The sequence below is a fragment of the Nilaparvata lugens genome, chromosome 5, assembly GCF_014356525.2.
Source record: "Nilaparvata lugens isolate BPH chromosome 5, ASM1435652v1, whole genome shotgun sequence".
Classification (NCBI taxonomy): Eukaryota; Metazoa; Arthropoda; class Insecta; order Hemiptera; family Delphacidae; genus Nilaparvata; species Nilaparvata lugens.
In genome coordinates this window covers 22,108,194-22,129,537 of record NC_052508.1, presented here as the reverse complement: position 1 = coordinate 22,129,537, position 21,344 = coordinate 22,108,194, and the positions used below count along the sequence as shown (strand labels likewise).

At 34.7% G+C, this 21,344-nt stretch overlaps 1 protein-coding gene across 1 annotated transcript in view; it reads left to right on the top strand.

Moving 5' to 3' along the window:
* Positions 1-4,258: 4,258 nt before the first annotated feature.
* Positions 4,259-21,344, top strand: part of LOC111051086 — a 111,656-nt gene continuing 94,570 nt past the window's right edge. Inside the window, exons 1-2 of the mRNA XM_039427941.1 lie at positions 4,259-4,528; positions 18,044-18,100. Coding sequence (XP_039283875.1) covers positions 18,049-18,100 — 52 coding nt within the window. The 5' untranslated portion in view covers positions 4,259-4,528; positions 18,044-18,048. The remainder of the gene's footprint in view (positions 4,529-18,043; positions 18,101-21,344) is intronic.

The window sequence follows — 21,344 nt, the reverse complement described above, 5'->3', positions numbered from 1 at the left end:
TTTATTTTTTTCTTATTTGTGGCATCTGCTTAGTTCTCCTTCTTATTTTTCCAGATTTTCTGACTATGTAATTAGAAATTAAATCGAGGGATTCAATTTGAATCAAGGGAATCAATCAAATTGGAACAAGGGATGAATCAAGTATGATTCATCCAGCTTAATACGATATATATTTGACCAATCACTTGGATTGAAAGGCAGTATGAAGTTCATATATTTAAACATTTGAAAGGATCTTTCAAATAAAAGATCTCAACTATAAATAAATACATACTATATTGTCTTTGAAGATATCATGAAATATATGGGTTATTTGGTTAACATCAAGGTACCTAGAATACATACCATGTATTCTAGGTACATTGGTTAACATGTGTAATGAATTTGTTACGTTCAGTAATACAACAAAAACACAAAATGTCAATTCTAGGACTATTCATTTGAAGTGAATTTTAAGTGATATTTTCACCCGAAATAATGAAAACTTAGCTTAGATTACTATTATTTACGGATAGATGAAGGATGATCACTTCACAGGAATGAATAAAAAGTTATAATAAGACTGATTCTAAAAGAGAGAGAGTCTGATCCTGTAATTTGCAAGAGATGATTCGTGTTTGCAGTAGCTCGCAGTTCAATGTTGGAGCTTCCATCTCTGCTCCGTTTCAGAAGAAAAGAGATGAACTTATGCTTTGAGAAACGTAAAAGAGAAATTCGAAATAATTAGCTGGGTCGAACGGATACAAAGAACGCCAGCTGTCTCGGTTATTCGCGATGAGCAGAATTTTGTAGTCTACCCTCGTTTTTGAAAAAGCTTAGCCGACCTGTGAAAGACACATTCAGTGAAGTGAGGGATGTAATTCCATTAATTATTCAATAAAAACTGAAATGTAATTCTGCATGATGCGGGACCTAGTTTTTCAGTTTCATTCTACCCTCATTCAACTGATCCCGAAAGTTCCAAAGTGACAGAAAATAATAACAATAACAATGTCGTGAGATCATTCTATTATTATAGAAAACATTTCGCACACAGCAGAAAGTAATCTAGCTGAGGAAAAATCCATAGTCTGATCTATGAGCGATTCAAAGCTGGTTGAATGTTTCTCAATAGTACAGATAATAGAAACTACAGTAGCTAATTATATAATGGGTATATAGTTACTGTAATAGAAACTAGTATCTATAAAAAGAAAAAAAAACGGGCTATGCCTGTTGGCCCTTCGCCAATAATCTTAATAATTTTTGTTTTGTGTATCATTGGATAAATAAATGAATACTCGTTGATTACTTATTTAGGGTGTGTGCACACAGAGAACATACAGGCGTTCCGAGTTCTGCGTTTTTGGAAACTGAAGTTGATTATTGAATTAGTATGAGAGAGAGACGCTCATCATATCTATTTATTTATTCATTCATTTATTTTTGAACAAAAATAATGAATATTATTCAATCGATACTGAAGCTACAGATACAAGCTCTCTGTCTAATAGTATCTTGTTTTCTTAAATTTCGTCCGCTCTCTGTGTGCAACCCACATGAGAGGAAGACCCCACAGCGTCAGACCTTTTACGGCAAAACGATCAAACGGCTCTGAAAATCATAAAGGAGATATATCCTTCAGGTTATCCATAACGATAACCTAACGATAACGATCCTAAAGGATATCCATATGATATCCAATAGGTCAACTGTATATAGGCCTCCACCCTTGAGTTAGTCTTCTTCTTCTGATAAATTCAATTCATTGTACTACAGCTAGAGTAATCTAGTGAATTAAACTTCTTGGTAGAACATACCTTATGATAGATAAACAAAATAGCTATAGAGTAATCCAATGAATTAATTTTCTTTGTACAACATATCTTATAATAGGACCTTCTTCTTCTTCGATGGCCCTACAGCGCAAATCGAGCCCTGGCCTCCTCAATCCTGCCTCTCCAAACATCTCGATCCCTTGCCTCCGCCCACAATTTCTCACATGAAGTATATCTCTTGCATCCTTTGAGACTCCATCCATCCTTCTCAGCCATGGTTTTCCCACTGGCCTCCTCCCACCCGGTTGTCCTATCTTATAATAGGATAGAAAAACAAAATATCTATATTTACTTGTTATTCATTTGTTGACAATAATTAATTTGGAATGAATCATTTTTTTCAATTTTTACTTTTGTATAGTGTGAAAAACGAAGATATTTTTGGATGTAGAATCAATAAATGACAATCGCGTATAAAAGCGTGATAAAAAACCAGAATCGGTATCAAGCCTGGAAGCACACGTTTATTCATTTGTGGAATATTTGCACTGATACCATGAATTAAGAGTTACGTATTAAATAGTAATAGAATTTAGAAATTGAAGAGAATTCAAAGTTTGAAAGAATAAGGAAACTCTTAATTGCCTTTTCATACCAAAGGTTTCGATGTTAATAGCTTATTTGAATTATTGGCAACATTTGATCTCATTGAGAAAAGTCTTATTCATGCATTCATTTCTCATCATTCTATAAGGAAAATCCATTCATTGTTTATGGGAAACATGAAACACTTTTATAGATAGTTGATTTTTATTATCTGAACAAAAGTAATGAATATTCTTGGTATAGGTACACTCTAATGAACAACCGCATTTTTATCTGCTAAGTGAGTTATTTCAACTGCATATTGAGCACGAAAAAGAAACAGTAACAGAGTTTCATGGAAAACGTAGAGAGAGTTTTAAGATGCGAACTTGCGAAGTGCATTTGAAAGGGTATGAAATGCATATCCTAATTCATCCCATGAATATGAATGACTGTTGAAATGATTTTCGAGATAGACTGATATAAAAAGTACAAGAGTTTTCAACCCCATTCTTGCAATTAGCAGGGAATGAATATTCAGTTATTTTAATACACGTATTATGAATGCTCAAATTGAAACTAGAACCATTTTTTTCAACTCTTAATTCCTGGTATTCATTTATTCTGCAAATAAAAAAATCTGTAATTTGGTATCTCTCCAGGAATTTATGATAAGTGTGTCTCACGGTTCATCTTATTATTCTACTAGTCATACAATGTACAAAGTTATACTCATATGAGTTTCTTATTCATTCTTTCATTAGATGAAAGATCATTTCCTATCATCAAACAAAGAGTAAATTCGTAGAACAATTTCCTTTGTAGTTCAAATATGTACATAGGTGAGATAATACAGGATTAAATCCAGGCTTGATAAGAAATTTGATCAGAGAAACCTATGCTGAACTCAACTAAAAGTTTTTTTTGGTCTTTTTTAGTAAATTGAATAATATTCTCAAAATTTGATATTTTTAGTAAATTTCTGTTTTATTCAATCAACAATATTATGAAGATATTTATCCTTGAATTTCAAGGAATTATATCTTATCGAATTTGAAATGATCTGTCCCAAAATTTAAACTAGGCAGTCATATCTCAAAAAATAATGATCCGAAAAATAATTTTCTTAAGAAAAATTTTTCATTTTGATAGCTTGATAGTATACAAATTGAAGCACTTTGAAAGATAAAACCAGTAGAAAGTTTTTTTAGCCTTTGCAACCACTCAGGCTGGAACAACTCACCTGATAGCAATACCAGAGAAAACTTCTATTCCAGATTGTTTATTCTATGGTAATACTATCCAATCATTATATTTTATTCATTGTTATTTATTCTTATGATATTTGAAATCCTCTATAGCTTTTCAAAATAAAATATACTCGGGGCAAACCTCATTCATAATTATGCAGTTGTTCATTCATTTATGACCCTTGTATTTGAAATATAGAGTTATCAACTCGGTCATTATCCTCATTCTTCAATCAAACATTGCAAATTCATCATTGCATTCTTATAATCTCCTCAATGTTTATACAATAAGGCCCCCTAAATAATTTCCCTTCCCATGGGGAAAAAGTGGAACCATCCCACTATGATTTTCCTCATTCTTCAATCAATCATTGCATACTTCTAATTTCCTCAATTTTTACACAATAAGGCCCCCTAAATAATTCCTTCCTCTCAACTCACATAGGAAAAATAGAACCATCCTACTTTGAATGTGCATATGTTCGATGGATAAAAAAATAGTAATATTGCTTCTCAAGGGTCATTTGAGCCATAAACTCTAGTCTAGTAGAGCAAGGGCTAGTGACTAGGGAAATGGGGCGAGGTAGCTATGAATGAACAGCAGGCGAAGAAAACTCTGCTGTGACAAGAGAGGTGTTGTGCGCATGCGCAGTCACCCACACGCGCGCACAACCTGCAGCAGGTGGTATGGCTGGCAGGCAGAGGCAGGAGGCAGGATGCTCATGCTCACCCGTTCGGCGTGTCTTCCCTCAGTAACAAGTGTTGGCCGTGACGTTTGTGTGGAAATCACGCGCGTCACCCCCTATCAACTACTGTAGCTTTGCCTCAAAAAAACTCTGAGTGGATACGAACAAATTTCAGTGTTTTCTAGTGTAGTGCACTTTATTAGGATAAACTATTCTTAACGAATCAAGGCATTACGACTCTGGAATTGAGGTAAATATTTTTTGGGTTGTGAAGCTGATGTTGTGGTAGATAACCATTTATTACACGAAACGACAGAAAATTGATTGTAATATAGCAACCATTATTGGTTTCTTAATTTTATAATGAATGAGCTCTTTCGATAATATATCAGGGGTAAAAACTATTACAAGGAGCTACACTTACATTTATTATCAGGGGGAAACAGGGGTCAAAAAACTATTTCAAATCAAGTAATAATATACAAGACTTAAAATTCAATTTCAATTTTTATAAATTCACTCAATTCCATTATTTTGTGATAGCGATCATAATGATTCTACTGTATTATATTGAGTTCAAACAATTTATTGCTGAAAATTTGTTTTCACTCAGCGAACTTCCATATATTTTATCCTAAAAACTTCGCCATACAATCCTTATTTTTCAGAGAGAATTATATTTCGAGAAAAATAGTAGTGAATAACTACTTAAAAAATCCATAAGATTGGTCCGCGTCCAGCAAAAGTTTATTTGTTCATTATTTTTATAATTCAACTAAAAAAAAAGTCTTGGGGGGTGGGTTGAAATTCTCTCAGAAGTTAGTCAACCCATTGAGGGTTTAAGAATCGTGAATAGCCATTTGAAAAATAACAATAATAGCCCAAATTGAAAATTTGGAGTGATCAAGCCATAGCTCTATATGCTGAAAGTTAATTCTCTACTCCAGTGAGGCGGGGCATAGATAATGTCATAATCTAGACACTTTAAATATATTCGAATATACTATAATTGCTAGGATCGGGTATCGAAAGTTTCGATCCAATAGCTTCAGAGCATTACAGGTTGTTTAACCTGTATAATATTCTAAGTGATTCTTATAAAAAGTCTTGGGGTGTGGGTTGACATTTTCTCAGAAGTTAGTACGTTGAGGGTTGAGAATCGTGAATAGCCATTTGAAAAAATAGCAATAATAATTTCCATTCACAATATTGTTTCGTGAACCAGTTTTCCACTTCTGAGAAGCGATAACAGTGAAGGGAATTGAGTTGAGGGACTCACAAAAATACCCAATGTATTCAAGATGAGAGACTACTTTTTGATCGTTTGAAAAAGCATTTCAAAATTCCAAGTGACCGCTTCTGAATTGATATCCAATTACTGTTGGACAGAATAATCGATCTCCCAATTAGCATTGTCTCTTAACATTGCAAACAATGGGGTATTATAGATTGCATGTTGTCATTTCATTCCAGTAGCACGAATATTTACGCTAGTCGCTGTCAACTCATTTGGTGTGATAGACTTAGGTATGTAAACAAATAATTATTGGAATTGGTGTGGAAATTGGATCCACTTTCATTAATAGAAAGCTCGTTATTCCCTGTTGGTTTATAGTCTTGTAGTTTACTTGGATCATTCTACGTTCATGATCTGGCATTTTGGTAAACGAACTCTGGGACGTGGGAGTAAGTTGACAGTATGACCTTTGCTGTTTGCATTTCAATCATAATGTCATCTCCCAAATTGGGTTTGGACCGTCTAACGTTTAGCTATTTCCAAGAATAGACACTCAGATGCATCTTCCCTGTTCAAATCATCTGTTTATCATGTTGTATGGTATATTTCATGACAATCTGTTATCAGAAACAGGAATACACTTCAATAGATCTAATGTACTCTTCAAATTTATGTTGGGTACTGAATTTTACTTCACCACTGATTCAATTTGGTGCAACCCAAAACTTTTATGTGTGTTATCAACACTAATGACTCGACACTTATCAGTTTGATAGGAAGAGCAATGCGACATAAGTAACTTTCCAAGAAATACTAATGAGCATCAGATTAGTTGCTTTGATAACATTTACGAGTGGCATCTTTCAAACTATGATCGGAGTGATCTGTGGTGAATCTCGATCTTGTTGATATTCAGATATTTGTTACATAAGGGTATTACCTCTGGGTCTCTCTATGTTTTAAAATAAAACGTTAAAATGGAATTTTGAGTTTATTTTCGTTGGAAAATAATGTGTTGGATTACACCCAATAAAATTGTTCTCCCATTTGTGTATGAGATTCTCCACCCTACGTATTTCAAGTCATCAAGACACGTCACCCGATCGTCGCATCAGGTATTCATCCAAACTTTTTCGTGGATGATAGATCAATGGAATGAAATAAATCAACATGTGGTGCAAGTGTTCAGGTATCGCGTTGGAGCAAATTCCCTTCAGACGGTCACGCACCGCCAAAATGCATGATCGGTGAGGAAATTTCAACAGTAAAATATTCAAGACTCAATAGTCGCAGAGCACTCTCGATATAATTTGAAATCGATCATCGATATTCCATAAGTTTTTTTCCGTAATATTTCCAGCAATTCTTTCAAACTTCTTGCTTCAGTCATTTTTATCATTCTATTTTCCTTCTTCATCCTACTAGCATTCTATCTTTCTCTCCCTCTTTCTCTTGCCCTCTCTTTCTCTCACTCTATGCTATTCCGTCAATCTTTCTCACTCATTGTATCCCTTTATCACTCGCTCTTCTGTCTTTCTCTCTCTCTCTCTCTCTCTCTCTCTCTCTCTCTCTCTCTCTCTCTCTCTCTCTCTCTCATGAAACTTCTCCAATTATTTATCAGAGCAACTGATTTATCAAATTGGAGAGTTGTCTCTTGTGGAATAACAGAGAATCCCATGTTCCAGTGATCCTGATTGTATTAGAGAAAATTGTTGAACAAAATATTACAGTTGGATGAGTTTCTCTAAAATATTCATTAAATGGAAATTCAATGTTGGAGGATGCTTCCAGAACATTATCTGGATGATTCATAGCATTTCACAAACATTTCCAGAAGTTCTACTTCCTAGTTCACAATTGAGATAGATATTTCTTTGTATGACTAGTATCACAAATTAGTTTTTTTTTAAATTTTACACAAGTTCAATGTCACAGATAATAAAGAATTACAATTTCTCATATCTGACTTTGTACAGTGATTCACACAAAGTACTGAGTCACTCAAGTACTGAGCTAATAATTCTTCAGTTTAGCTTTAACACTTTACTTGTCTGTTGTATTTTTGGTTTAGAACAAGAATGGATCGTCTAATGAGCACACTGTGCTGCGATGCAACGCATAATTGAATTCAATCTCTGTATACAATCCACCATAAGTTGACATCATAACTCATTTATAGAATCACAAATACAAGTTGGAAGGAAACCTGAGGTAGAAAGCGATTAATTGAAATGTATAAGCATTGGATTGTTCAGGTGGAATTGCAGCTATACTAAGAAACAAGTAATGAAATTCTCTTCTGTTCTCAGATGATGATGTTCCTTTTCGAAATTTGCCATTCCCGGCTTTTATTCACTTTTTCTTCGGATAGTGATTGTTATTCAACACGCCATAGTCTATACTTAACTGCAATCTACTCGAGTCTTCGAATCATTACTTCGCTTTAAGGCGAAACATCGAAACGGCCTCACATTGAGAAATGGTGAAGTTCATGTAAATCATGCATCATTAACCCGGAATGGAGTTGTCGATTCAGATTGACTGTTGATAAAGAAAGTACAAAAGAAAAGCAACGATGGAATGTCGCACGCGATTCGTTGTGGCGAGCAACGACTAAGGATAGGTGCTCTTACTACTTCTCTCCAGACAATTCAATCTAAATTATGACCGAATTCCGTCAAATTCTGAAAAATATCAAGTTCAGAAAAAACTCGTAAATTCCAGCATTGATAACAACAGCTTTTCAAGGTCACCAGGATCACCTGGATCAAACCCCAAACAACCAAGAAAGAGAAAATAGATTGTTCTGGTAAAATTATTCTCTCTTGTGAGAATTTTCAACTGAAACATGTTGACCTAATTTTTCTTCTAAGCCATTTCAACTTATCCATAATATATTCCCTGTAATACCATATATTCCCTCATATTCAAGTCTCTCTGCAGAATATATAATGCAGAACTCTTATCAATCTATAGAGGACGCGGCTTCACTCAAGAAAAAGTTTCTCTCTCAAGATAGATCACTTCTAGCATGCTGCAATATGAAGATTTTCAACTTGTCAACTAACATACAGCTTCCTCTCAATTTTTATGATATCCACTTTAGGTTCATGTTGAGGTGTTTATGTTGGTGGACTACCTGTCAATTGCACCAGTCATTTGATCAATATATGCATAAGGAAAGTGATTCTCTCCTTTTGTGACCAGTGGATATTACTACCTGCTCAAATATTCCAAGAAATTCTTCAATTTTTTTTCTTTCCCACAACAGTTTTTTCTCATTTTTTTCATTCATAGGAATATTCGATACATTACAACTTTAGAGGAATAAGGCGGTGCGGTTGGTGAGGCTTTATCAGAATTGGTCAAGTGATGCTTCAAAATTGGTGGGTTCGAACCCCACCAAGCGCTTAGTTGTTTGATCTTCACATCTCATCACCCAAACATTCATTAGGTGGTGTGATTCATCTTCAGGTCTTGGTTGCAGCTCCTTACGGTACAACTCATGTTGATTATAGACATTTGTTCGATCGAGCAACTCAAAATTTTGTGCAGATCCACATAATGTGTTTGCCAAGTCATGTTTAATAAAATTCATAAGGACGGCAGAAAATTGAAATTGATAGACATGAGCCGAGTGCATCAACAACTTATAGAAGACACCCTATCATACTAAACAATATAAGTCTTGTTGAAGACAATTCAACATTGAACGGTTCTATTTCGTTGTTACAAATAATAAGGTGCGTTTTCCTCTCACGGAATTTTCGTCCTCTACTGAACGAAGAGGCAGAAAGATAACAGAACGTGAGTTCACTGTTTTGCTACCATCAAAGTTTTGTGTCGATTGGCGTTGGAACACATCAGAGCTCAAAGGATGTGTCAATAACAATGTGCCCGCCTGATTAGTTGTATCGATGCCTTAATTGAAGTTTTGCATGCAGCCACAATTTGTTAAATTGAAGTGCTTCCACTAGGATAAAACATTCATGAGGTGACAAACAGCAAAGTATTGACGATTCGTTCGATGAAACGGGGTCAAATGATAAAATTCATCCCTCGTATCACATTTGAATCTCTAAACTTCCCTCTATGGTGAAAGTTCGAACGAAATTCACTTTCTTGCTGTAGTATTCTTACTTGATGGCCTATAATTTACATAATTTTCGTCTCAGAGCTGCGCTGCAGTGTGGCACTTATTGAAAATGGAGCTTACTCACATCGAAAAGCAGCTTGGAACGCCGCCCGAATAATAATGCCAGTTTCCGACGAGAAATTCGCCCAAGACGATTTCAACAACTTGAATTCAAAATGTTCAACACTTGGATTTCATGTAGTAGCTGAGTTTGGATTGTCTTCAAACTTTAGACTGATTGATCTATTCTAGCCCTACCGGATTCTAAATCGTCTTATGCCATGAGTCAAAGTACTATAACTATACTTCTTCTTAGTACTTCTTGAAACTAGAATTTTAGCAGACTTGGAAATTTGAATCAAAAAAGAGGTCATGATTGTATTTCTCTTTTTAAATGGTTCCTCTAGCTTACCTTCCTTGACTTTATTCCATCAAAGTAGATTTCATCCACTAAGTTTTAAATTTTTATTTCCATTGATTTAGGACCGTATGCAACATCTCTGTTTGAACGAAGATAGATTAGATTTTCGTTTTACACATTATCATAAACGCAACTATACTTCTGCAACTATAACTTATGTCAAATTTATCTAATGTAACTGTATTTTTATGTGATCGTAGATAGCCTTCAACGCAGATGGTGTATAATGGCGCTAGTGTTCTGGTCTTGTATCCAAGACCAGTTAGTTTATTGTCGATTCGTTAATCTTTATTAAACTGAAATTCATGGAACTTCTTAAAACTACTTTTTCTCGTTTTTTCGTCCCTCTCATCTCTCTAATCAATCTCCTCCTTCTCCTTCTCTGCGCTCAAAAAATACTTGTACTGTAGTACAAGTATTTGTACTACAGTACAAATGGTACTGAACCATTTGTGAAGTACCATATATATATATATATATATATATATATATATATATATATATATATATATATTTGTATAGTACAGTATATAGTGCTATACTAGTACTATAACTGTTTGTATAGTACAGTATATAGTACTAGAACTGTACTACTTATACTTTCTTCCTAGAATTTCATTTGAGATAGTTTAGCTTGTTTCTGATCGAAATTAATTCTAGATGGTGTGATAAGACTTGTATTCTAGTACGAGGAACAACATAAGAAAGTGCCGAATGAAAAAGCATAGGGGGAAGTGTTCGGGTGGTGGTGGAGCGAGTACGTGTACGTTGCAGTATTAAGGCAGCTCTGGATCCGTTCGAAATCCTTCTCCTATATTCTGTGCTTACTACGTGCGCTCCACTTAAAATTTAATCTAATTACACAATGGAGCCCGACTGGATGTGTGTATGTGTGCTGCCGTCGTTTTAATCCTCAGGTCTGTAACCGAAAACCTCGTTGGTTCGGATCCAGAGTAGGAAATGTTGCTCTGTGACTTCTAGGCTGAGTACCAGGTGGCTGAGGGTTCCGAGGGGGCTCATATACCACATCTCCATTTTCAAAGTATCTGTTTCAAGGTGCATAGGGAATATCCTCAAGTAAAACTATATGAATATGGTGCAAAATGCACTGCAACTCTGTGCTCGTGAGGAAATTTGAACCGGAGCAATAACAGTAGCATCACCACGGAAAAATCATTTCACCAATGTTCTAAGATATTTCAAGAAAAGGTGATGAAAGGTATCAGGTATGGCTAAATCTTATCATTATAAAAGGATATAAGGTGAGGTACACCCTCTTCACCGATGATCTAAGATATTTTCAGATGAATATTGTATATCTTTTTCTATTACTATTACAATTGAATTGGTTAGATATTCATGAGTGACTGGATGATAATTAACTTTTTGACTTGAAATGTCTCATGTTCTAAACAGATACTGGGATAATGCTTGGTATAACTGTACCATTGCTATATTTCTACCTTCAACTCCAAGAATGACTGTTTGTTGGGATATTACTCTGTTTTACATTAAATGACAAACACAAATCTTATGAATGATTGAAAAAGGGTCAACATGCTCAGCCCAAAACTGTCCCTTTCCCAAATTTTCATACAAATAGGTTCAAGAGATTTTATGTCCTCGTTCATTAGCGTGGACATTTCATATCAGAAGAAGAAATATTTTAATAAACTCAGTATAGTTAAGTTTTGAGTTTGTTGTATTTTTATCTATGTTTTATTCCTAATATATAGAGATATGTTTTACCGCATTAAATATTTTTATAGTGGTTGTATCTGTGCATTTCATGAACTTGGGGTACAGTATTTTGGAAGCTTTCACTTGAAACATACTTGAAAAAAAGATTGAAGGATTCAACATTATTGGAGAATCTTCCTTTAGTTGATGGAGCTCAATAATATTTCTTATTGTACATTCTTCCCTATTATCTGTTCGTTGTTCATTTATGAGTCAATCCTCTGTTATATTTTCACTGTTAATTCAACATTGAAGTCCATGTTTTCTATATCATACTCCATCGCTTTATGACATCCCAATCCAATTAAAACATTTTTCCCATGAGTGAATATTTGTAGACAATCTCCAATCAATTTCTATTCCATTTCGCCAAAATATGATAATTTCCGTTTTGTGAGAGCGTGTTAGTGCTGAAAACGTACGCTACAACTCGATCGGCAAAAGTTTTTCAGACGGCTTGTAATTAAGCTTTTGAAATAACACGACTTCAACGAAGTGCTACGGCCGCGAGCACACACCTTCAAAACCGCAAAATCAACTTGCATTCATTTCTGAATGCGTGACTGGTTCATCATAGTTATTGAGAGAGCACTACAGTAGAGGGAATCACTCAGACAGGGACAGAAGCGGCGTTTTTTTGACTGACAAAATGGAATGGAATCGATGGTACAATTTGATGGCGAAGTTTCGTTCGCCATCATGGGACTCATCCGTCAAATCGGCAAAATTAAATAATCGGCCGGCCGTGAGGCCACATCACACTCTACTCTCGCTACTGAAATCTCCACCCCAGAGAAATATACGAGCTCTGCCTTCTAGTTTTATTCGCTTCGAGGCTGGCTCTTTTCATTTCCTGTTCCCGACTAGTCATCATGTTATATAGCTTTTGACGCGTACCACAAAGTAGACCAACTCTCTGATATTTTTCTTCAGAGATGGCAATAGTTAAGAGTTCATCAAGTAAAAACTGATCATCATCTAAGCACAAACAACCTATTTGCCAATGGTATCTTACTCCTGTTATAGACTTTCTGTCAGTACTTGAAATTTTGAGAGTAGTGTAGCTTGTATTGTACCTTCCTTTTCAAGAGGAAGGTTCCTAAATAACTCAAGCTTCTTCAGTATTGGGTATTTTCTCATTTCCATCAGACTAATTTTACTACTTTATATTCTTTTTAATTGAACGAGCGTAAGCCCGTCCAACTTATAATCACGGTCCACACCAAGTTCGAAGTGCAACAGGTAGTGTGAATATTTTTCATAAGGATTTGACACAAATCATGGATAACTTGGAGTTTCGATGGTAATGCACTAATTTTTCTGTTATTGTACTAATTTTTGAACGGATGAGGTATTATTTATGTCATTTCAATCTTCTATTGTAATTCACAAAAATAAAGAAATCCAATCCAATCTAATCTTTCGTTGGAGCTAAATTTTGAAATTAAATATAAGAACTGTGTTAAATATAAGGCAGATTTGATTTCGACCAGTGCCCAGTTTCAAGATGAGTTATTCAATCCAATGGACCATTAAATCAATAGGTTTAACGGTTCATCAGATTCTATGAGTGTCCTAGAGATTAAACCCAGTAGAATAATATTCAGTGACCTTGCTGGTATGGTTCAGACCTGACCTGTGGTTCAGGTCTGGTGTGTGAGTTTCACAGGTCTGTTTTAGGCACAAGAACCGATGACCTGGTCTGAGGTATGCAGTCATCATGATGCGAGATGATGCAAACTCTTCAAGCAGACTGTTTACTGTCTTTCTTATGCCTCTCTATCCCTTCACAGTTCTTATTAGTACAGGGTTTTTTTCAACTACTTAGAAATTTATAATCACAAAAAGTAACAACTACCCACTGAATTTCAAGCAAATAAATAACAGTGTATGAATAATAATTATTATAGTGATAGAAAAACAGTTTGGCAGAAGAATTGCATTCAACAACGAATGCATTCTTCACTCTTTTAAACATTGACCTTAATTTCTTCTTCCTTGACATGTTAGAAGTGATTTAGGGCTTCAGTTTAATCCAGCTCTTCCTCTATTTTCAACGTAGACTTTTTCAAATTGTTTGGAGGTGACGTCTTCGCTATGCCGGCCCACTTTAAGAGAAGTGCTTTGAATGCATTTCACCTTGATGGTTGTGGAACACCTTATTCCCATAGGTGCATAGGGACATAATAATGCCATAAGGCTATCGTAACTTACCTCATGAATACCAATACATATTGACAAACCCATTACATTTGAGAGGGAAGCGGTACATTCCCTTGTGTAATGATGAACTACTATCAAGTCACATCTTTTAGACTGCAACTTAGACTGCAAGTGATATGGACGATCTCAATTCGAAATGAACTTATTCGATCTTTGTTAATATTAAACTAATTTGAACTTTTAAACCTCATTATGACTCATTATCTTATCGCAAATGGTGTTCCATTAACGCGCTTCAGGCATATGGTGTAAAATTATCTTCAAATATGATGGGTTTAAAGACTATTTGAATATCATCCAAATCTACATTCCCATGAGATCTATGAAGATTCACTATCTATGTTCAAGAACTGTATAGAATGAGAAGTCAAAATAAAAGATGAGAGGATGAATCGTCTTTGCTAGACGATGAAGGAGAGCAAATTGATCCTGTGGGCCAGTTATTACAATATCAATTTTAAAGTATTCTCTCAAGTTTTAGCTATCTCTCATGATTCGAATAGAATATATGAAGATTGCATTTGTTAAAATACGATTCCAACTTATGAGCTCATTACAGTTTGGAAGGTCGAGTCTATTATGACGAATGATGAACTACTATCAAGTCACATCTTTTAGACTGCAACTTAGACTGCAAGTGATAGAATGAAGTGATATGGACGATCTCAATTCGAAATGAACTTATTCGATCTTTGTTAATATTAAACTAATTTCAACTTTTACACCTCATTATGACTCATTATCTCTCATGATTCGAATGGATTATATGAGGATTACATTTGTTAAAATACGATTCCAACTTCATTGTTATGAGCTCATTACAGTTTGAAAGGTCGAGTCATAATAGTTCTACATTATCATCCAATATGTCATCACATGAGACTTATCTCCACTATATACAATACTGTTAGCAATAAATCAGAATAACAATAGGGTTGACAATAATTGTAAACTCCAACATTCAGCTCGTGAATATGAGATCACATTGAATCTCACGCACTAATGGCGTTTCAGAGTGTAGGAGGATTGAATTCGAAATTATGACATGAAATCTTTGAGTTTGACAGGTCAATTAGATTTTCGTTGAATCGGAATGTGGCTTGGGCTTGTTTTGTTCTAGACTTGTATAGTGATTCTATATATATGTGTGTGTATTTCAACATCTATTTCTGTATATAGATGGCCGGGAGTGCAGCACCTCACTTAGACAGAGATGAAGAACAAGTTAGCTCACACTTTCCACCTGCACAGATGACTCAGAACACCGCTAAACTTGGATTTGCTCATGGCAACCCTCTAATGAACTTGTCGAGGCACCGAAACGCCCTTTTACCCCAAAATTCCTTCACTGGTCTCTAGTTCCACAGTGTAGTATACTTGAAGTCTTTATCCAAGGATGTAGGACTGTCATGTTTCTTTTTGATCAATCTGTAAAGAATGCACTCTATTATTTATTGATTCATACAATAAGTACATCATCAAAATGATAGGGAAAGAAAAAATAAGGTAACCTTGTGCTTTTCCTCTCCCGAATTTAGATAAGGTTTCACATAGTCCAATAGGTTGAGTCTTGTAGTTGTTCACAACATTTTCAGTCCTTAATATTATTTTTACAGAGTAGATTTTCAAATTTATGTGCTTCAAAGCCGAACATAGAAGAATATTTCACATTAGAATAGGAATTATCACTTATATTTAACCTTGTCCTAAAAACATGATAATCCAATTATTTTAACTCTGTATCAAACTAAATAAGCTATTATGATTGGAATCTTGCTTATGATTAATGTTCCACTGAGAGCTTAGACACTTCACGGCAGGGCTGAAAATTGATTTCTCTTCCTGTCAATTATTGAAGAGAAATAAACTCTGAAAAATGGTTAATAAAATCAATTTATAGATACGGTATATTAATCAGAAGCATCAAAAGAGTTAGAACAGCTTCTTATTAGAAAATAATGAATTGAAGAGCTACAATTCATTATAGAAATTAGCTGAGAGATAGAGTATACAGAACCAAGCCGCTGTTATTATTTACTAATATAAGTACGGCAACTAGTGAGGCGAAAGGATCATTCCGGAGCACCATATGAGATGCTGAACTTGAGCAAGACCGATATTTTGTAATGAGAATGTATTGTTGATTCAAAGCTGTACTTCTATCAAGTCTGAGGTCAAGTTCATGATGGTTGAAGAATAATACAGTAATTAAGGACAAAGAGAAACAAAGCTAATCTCCTCTCTGTTCATAGCTCTGGAGAAGAGTAAAGCCCTCGCATTGATTACACTAAACAGACGATTCAATTCTGAGCTTGTAATTCAGGGCAGAATTCCAATGCTTCATTCTAATTCAGTTTGTAATCGCTTGTTTGCATCTCGTAATAAATTCATGTTCATTCCGATAGACTACACGCTTTTCACATAAATGCGCAAATCCATATTTATAAATTGATGAGGATTACTGGGAGGAAGGATTATTATTCAAATTTTAAATCAAAATACGACAGGAAATGTAAACATTCGTCAAATTGTTTCCATTGATAATGCTCTCTTTCTTGTTTATTATTTATTCACAAAAATGTGATTATTTACAGTTACATCATTAGTAGTGTGAAACAGAATTTTGTATCCTAGTTCAAATATAATACCAATTATAATACTTGTATATTTTGGGTAAAATATTACTCCTCCCAAATGCTCTCAATGACAGTGATTGGAAAACTCAATGGTGCTCGATTTGCAAATCAAAATCTGAACGAAATTCCATATTATTTTGAAATGTGTCGTATGCTAATGATACTACATTACATAATTTCAAAGCTATGAGCAGTGCTCAAGGAACAGTCCAATATTAGATATCAGAATAAATGAAAAAATGGTTATGAACGTTTCTCATATTTTTGTATGAGGTATTCTATTTCCATTGAAATATTGTATTATATTCCATAACTTCACAAAGTTATGAATGATGAACTATCTGAAAGAATGACTCGTTATTCTTCATGATTCTGCAATAAAAAAGGATTGCTGATTCTAAATAATATACATAAATGTATATAAGGACTGAAGCTTCATACCGACATCACATGATGGTCTGAAAGTGAACATCAGTTTCAAGTGAAAAAGTTTGTGAGTTGAGTAATAAATCTTGTAAAGTTGTGGGAGAGTGTGGTTCGCCCATTCCACCCGCCTAGTAGTTAATGTTATTACCTTTGGCTTCAACTCTGAATGACTGCAATGCCTTTTTACTTCAAATATATCTCTCTCACTACCCTACTCTTTTCAGCAGAACACCTTTTTTCCACTCACCAAATTCATCGCAACTGAGAAAACGTCCAGGCAACGCCATCTATACTATTTTTCAAAACACCACGAAAACATTTTTCACCATCATAGGTTGTACATCTAAACTGAGTCAATCGAACTACTAATATACACAATTGTTATGTTATTCTCAAGTACTACATTCTATGTTACTTTTCCAGCTATCCAGTAGTCATTGTTCATATAATTATTGATATTCATTCATTTGGTCAAAAACATTACAATATTGGGTTTATCAGAGATTGACAATGGTGTAATAACCGAAACCGGTCTTTCTAAGTATCAATAAATCCTTAGTCTTTTTCATTCAATATTGGAAAGAAATAAGAAATAGAGGAGTAGGCCAATGGAAAAAAGTAAGAATAGAGAAATAAACCCTAGACCAATTCATCTTCTCCTTAATTAAGTTATTGAAATGTGCAAATCGATAGTAGGATATTTAAATCCCTAGTCCAGAGTAGTTCATCACAACAATAAACAATTTCTACTTTCCACAAGATATAGCTGATAATATGAGCTCTATAGTTATAATTTTGAATTCCGATAGGTTGATGTTGAGAGAAAAGTCGACAAGCAGCGAACAAAAACATGAAAACATTATAATTACTTTGAATTTTCATTGGATGGTATTATTATGTATTCACTCGTATTATGTATTCAATAATGAATGTATTTTTTCTTCCAGGGAATATGAGATCAAGAGACTACTTGAGCGGCTTCTTCTTGTTTTGTCTTATAGCACGTAAGTTTTTCCTGTGCTTTTATATTTGGCCACATCTGTGGCTCTGTATAATAAGCCTCTTATTATGTCTGTGAATTTACTTTGTAGGTTGTCATATTTGCAATATTTCAAGATGAGTATGTTATGGGGATTAGTAAACTGCCTACACAGGCTTATGGTTGAAGTTGAATATCTCATCACATAGTGATGTGGATGTAAGTTGATACTCACTTTTCATACCGCATTATAAATACGGTAAATTATTTTTAACACATTCCAAGATCTCTCTAACATCTCAATGATGTCAAAAATATAGAAAATTTGGCAAATCTTGAATACTTTACAATATTTAAAACTATGACAATAGGCTATTACTCAAGTTGGATTCAAGAGTAGCTAGCTAATCATTGTTGGAGGATAATTTTTCAAAAGCTATTCAGTCGTACACTTTTATAACATAATGATTCTGTTCAACGCAAAACTATTGCTGGATTCTGGATCCATGTAGAACACGTTGAACTTTGGAATCGGCTTCATCATCAATTTGAGTTTGCACCATTTGGAATTCACTTTGCGAATGCAAAACATGTGTACAGGTTAGTAGCCTATATCGGTTGATAATTTATTTACTCGACTCGCTTGGAGCTCGCCTCAAACTCTGAGCTACGCTGCGCTGAAGTTTGCTCGAGTACACGAGTCACACTTTCCTGGCAACTGAAGCAATTTTGTGAGATGCAAATTTGATGCATCCACCTCGTGTGGCATATGTTCATGCATACTGTGCAGTAGTCTTGAATTTAATACACAAACTAAGCAAGTAATACCTTTCAAAAGCCTTTGATTCAGCAACTAAGCAGAGAAGTCTGAGATTATTGTTTGGTTAAACTTTGAGCGATTTCCATCCCCTAAGTAAGACCGTTTGTCTGTGGGCGTTCAATCTCCCACCAACAACGCTAACTGTTTCCAATTCTGGAAGTAATCCTTATTTTGTATGAGAATACTGCAGTTGTATCATCTGAACTTGACTGGAGTACAAGAATCATTTTGTGGAACATTTATCCTAATAATCCATAGGCTTGACAGTAGCACAGAATAAGTAGCAAAAAATACTATATTTTCCTATTTCATTTTATCCAGAAGCTTCCATTCTCAATGAGGGTTTGAAAACTGAAATTGATGAGAATTCACGAATAATCTGACTCATTAGAACAACTAAAATACTAGAATCAATCATTCAAAGAGAGAGTACAGTAACTGATGAATAAAACTTAAGGATTCACATGAGTATTGTTTCAATTGTTGGAGAAACCCAATATAACTGTTAGTTTCAACTTACAATCTAGAGAATATGATATGTTTTTTTTTGTTTCGAGCTATTGAGTGAGTAAAAATGGCCAAATGAAAATAAATTTCTAACTTCAAATTAAATACAGAGAAATAGTGCGTTCCATCAAAGTTATTGATAGTTCATGAAATGAAATAGCCTAATACAGTTATTGAAAATCCGAAATGATTTCACAATACTGGTGGATATAATCCAATAACGTACTTGAATTATTATCAATTTTGATATTATATTACTTGAATGGATTCGACCATCAGAATTGAGAGTGGATGGGTACGAGATGAATACAGTTAAGAAATGGAAAAAAGTTTCTTTTCAAAACAGTCAGTCTCATAATTTTGAAATGAGATGTTGGTTTTCTGGTGGCGCGGGGCTCATTTTGGGAAGATTGAAATTTCTCTGGCAAGAGAGAAAAACGGTTTTTTTATTTGCGTTAGCATCTCCTTGATGCTTATCTAATTAGGTCCTTTCTTCATGCGCCATTATATGCAGCTTTCTTCAGGGCGCATAATTTATATACGATGGAGATGGAAGTAGGATGGAGGAGGAGGAGAAAGGAAGAGCTGAGAAAGGATGAAAAGCTGGAGCCACCGTGTTTTTGTATGTGGAATTTTTGCTTGTACAGCTGCACTAGAAACGTTTTTTGTTCTGCTTTTCATCTGTCGAAGTCATAAACAATGATGCTTACTCGAACTCGGTCTAGTTTTTCAGTCTTCATACTCGAGGGCAAAATACACATTGATCTTTTACAGCCTTTCTGTCCCTATCTCCTCCAGAACTCATTTTACAGCTTTGAAATATTGAACTTCTCCTTGAAATGCTGGTGAATTGGAATTGTTGCAGTTTCACGTTGATATTGAGCATACAAGAATTGAGGAACTGAGTAGTGTCACGAGACTAGATTGTACATGCTTATTTTGCATTAATAATTCGTACTACCCTGAATTAATCTTCTTACTACCCACATTATAATTTTCCTCTAATAACAAAACTAATTATCATGATCGGTAATACCAGAAGCATTATAGTTACAGATGCATTACCAGATCAACTTTATAATATTGATAGAATACGGTTCGAGTGGGAAGAATGATGAATTTGATGGAATTTCCTTCAAAGAAGGTGTGATAGTGTGATATTGAGAGAGTAGTATTGTAGTTTTTTTTTGTGTATCTTATATTGTTTTCCAGGTTTTTGAACTGGAATGAACTTTGATTTTACTGTTTGTTGAACCCTGCGTTTTTAGTGTGAGAATCGACTCTGTCTTGTTTGAAAAAGCCACTGTATTTGAAAAATTGTACAAGCATTGACCTTTTTGCAGCTTTGGCTTTTCCACTGGAAGTTATGCTCAACGCTCGTGGAGGGGGAATAATTTTCAGTGAAAAGGCCACAGTTAGAATTGAGACGTAACTGGGAAAACATGTAACGGTGTGCGAGCCTCGGTCCTCTGATTGGGCCCATTTCCCATTCAGAGGGACAAAATGTTAAGTTTCCAGCTATCAGTAATTTTTATCTAGATGAATAGGAAACCAAATTTTATATAGTTAGTAGGAGTAGAATCAGAAAATTATTTGTGCGTGTGAGTTCAAGTATAGTGAGTTTTATTAAAGCGTATGTGAGTGTTTCTGAAGAGTCCAAGTTTGAATATTGTTAAAATGGTGAGTGCCGAACTTTTGTTGTTTTTCTTATTAAGCTCAAATTTGTTTCATAGAATGACTGAGGCCCGAATTTAGTTGCAGCAAGTTAGCAGGTTCCCAAAATGTATAGATTGAATTAATTGAATATACCCTCTTTTTCTGAATCAGTTACTGAGTAACTCTGTTGGAAAATTTGACATGATTTCTATTGATTCGTTAATGAGTTCAATAAACCTGAAGTTAAATTTTATTAGTATTTTTCATTGAAGTTCCTGACTCGTAG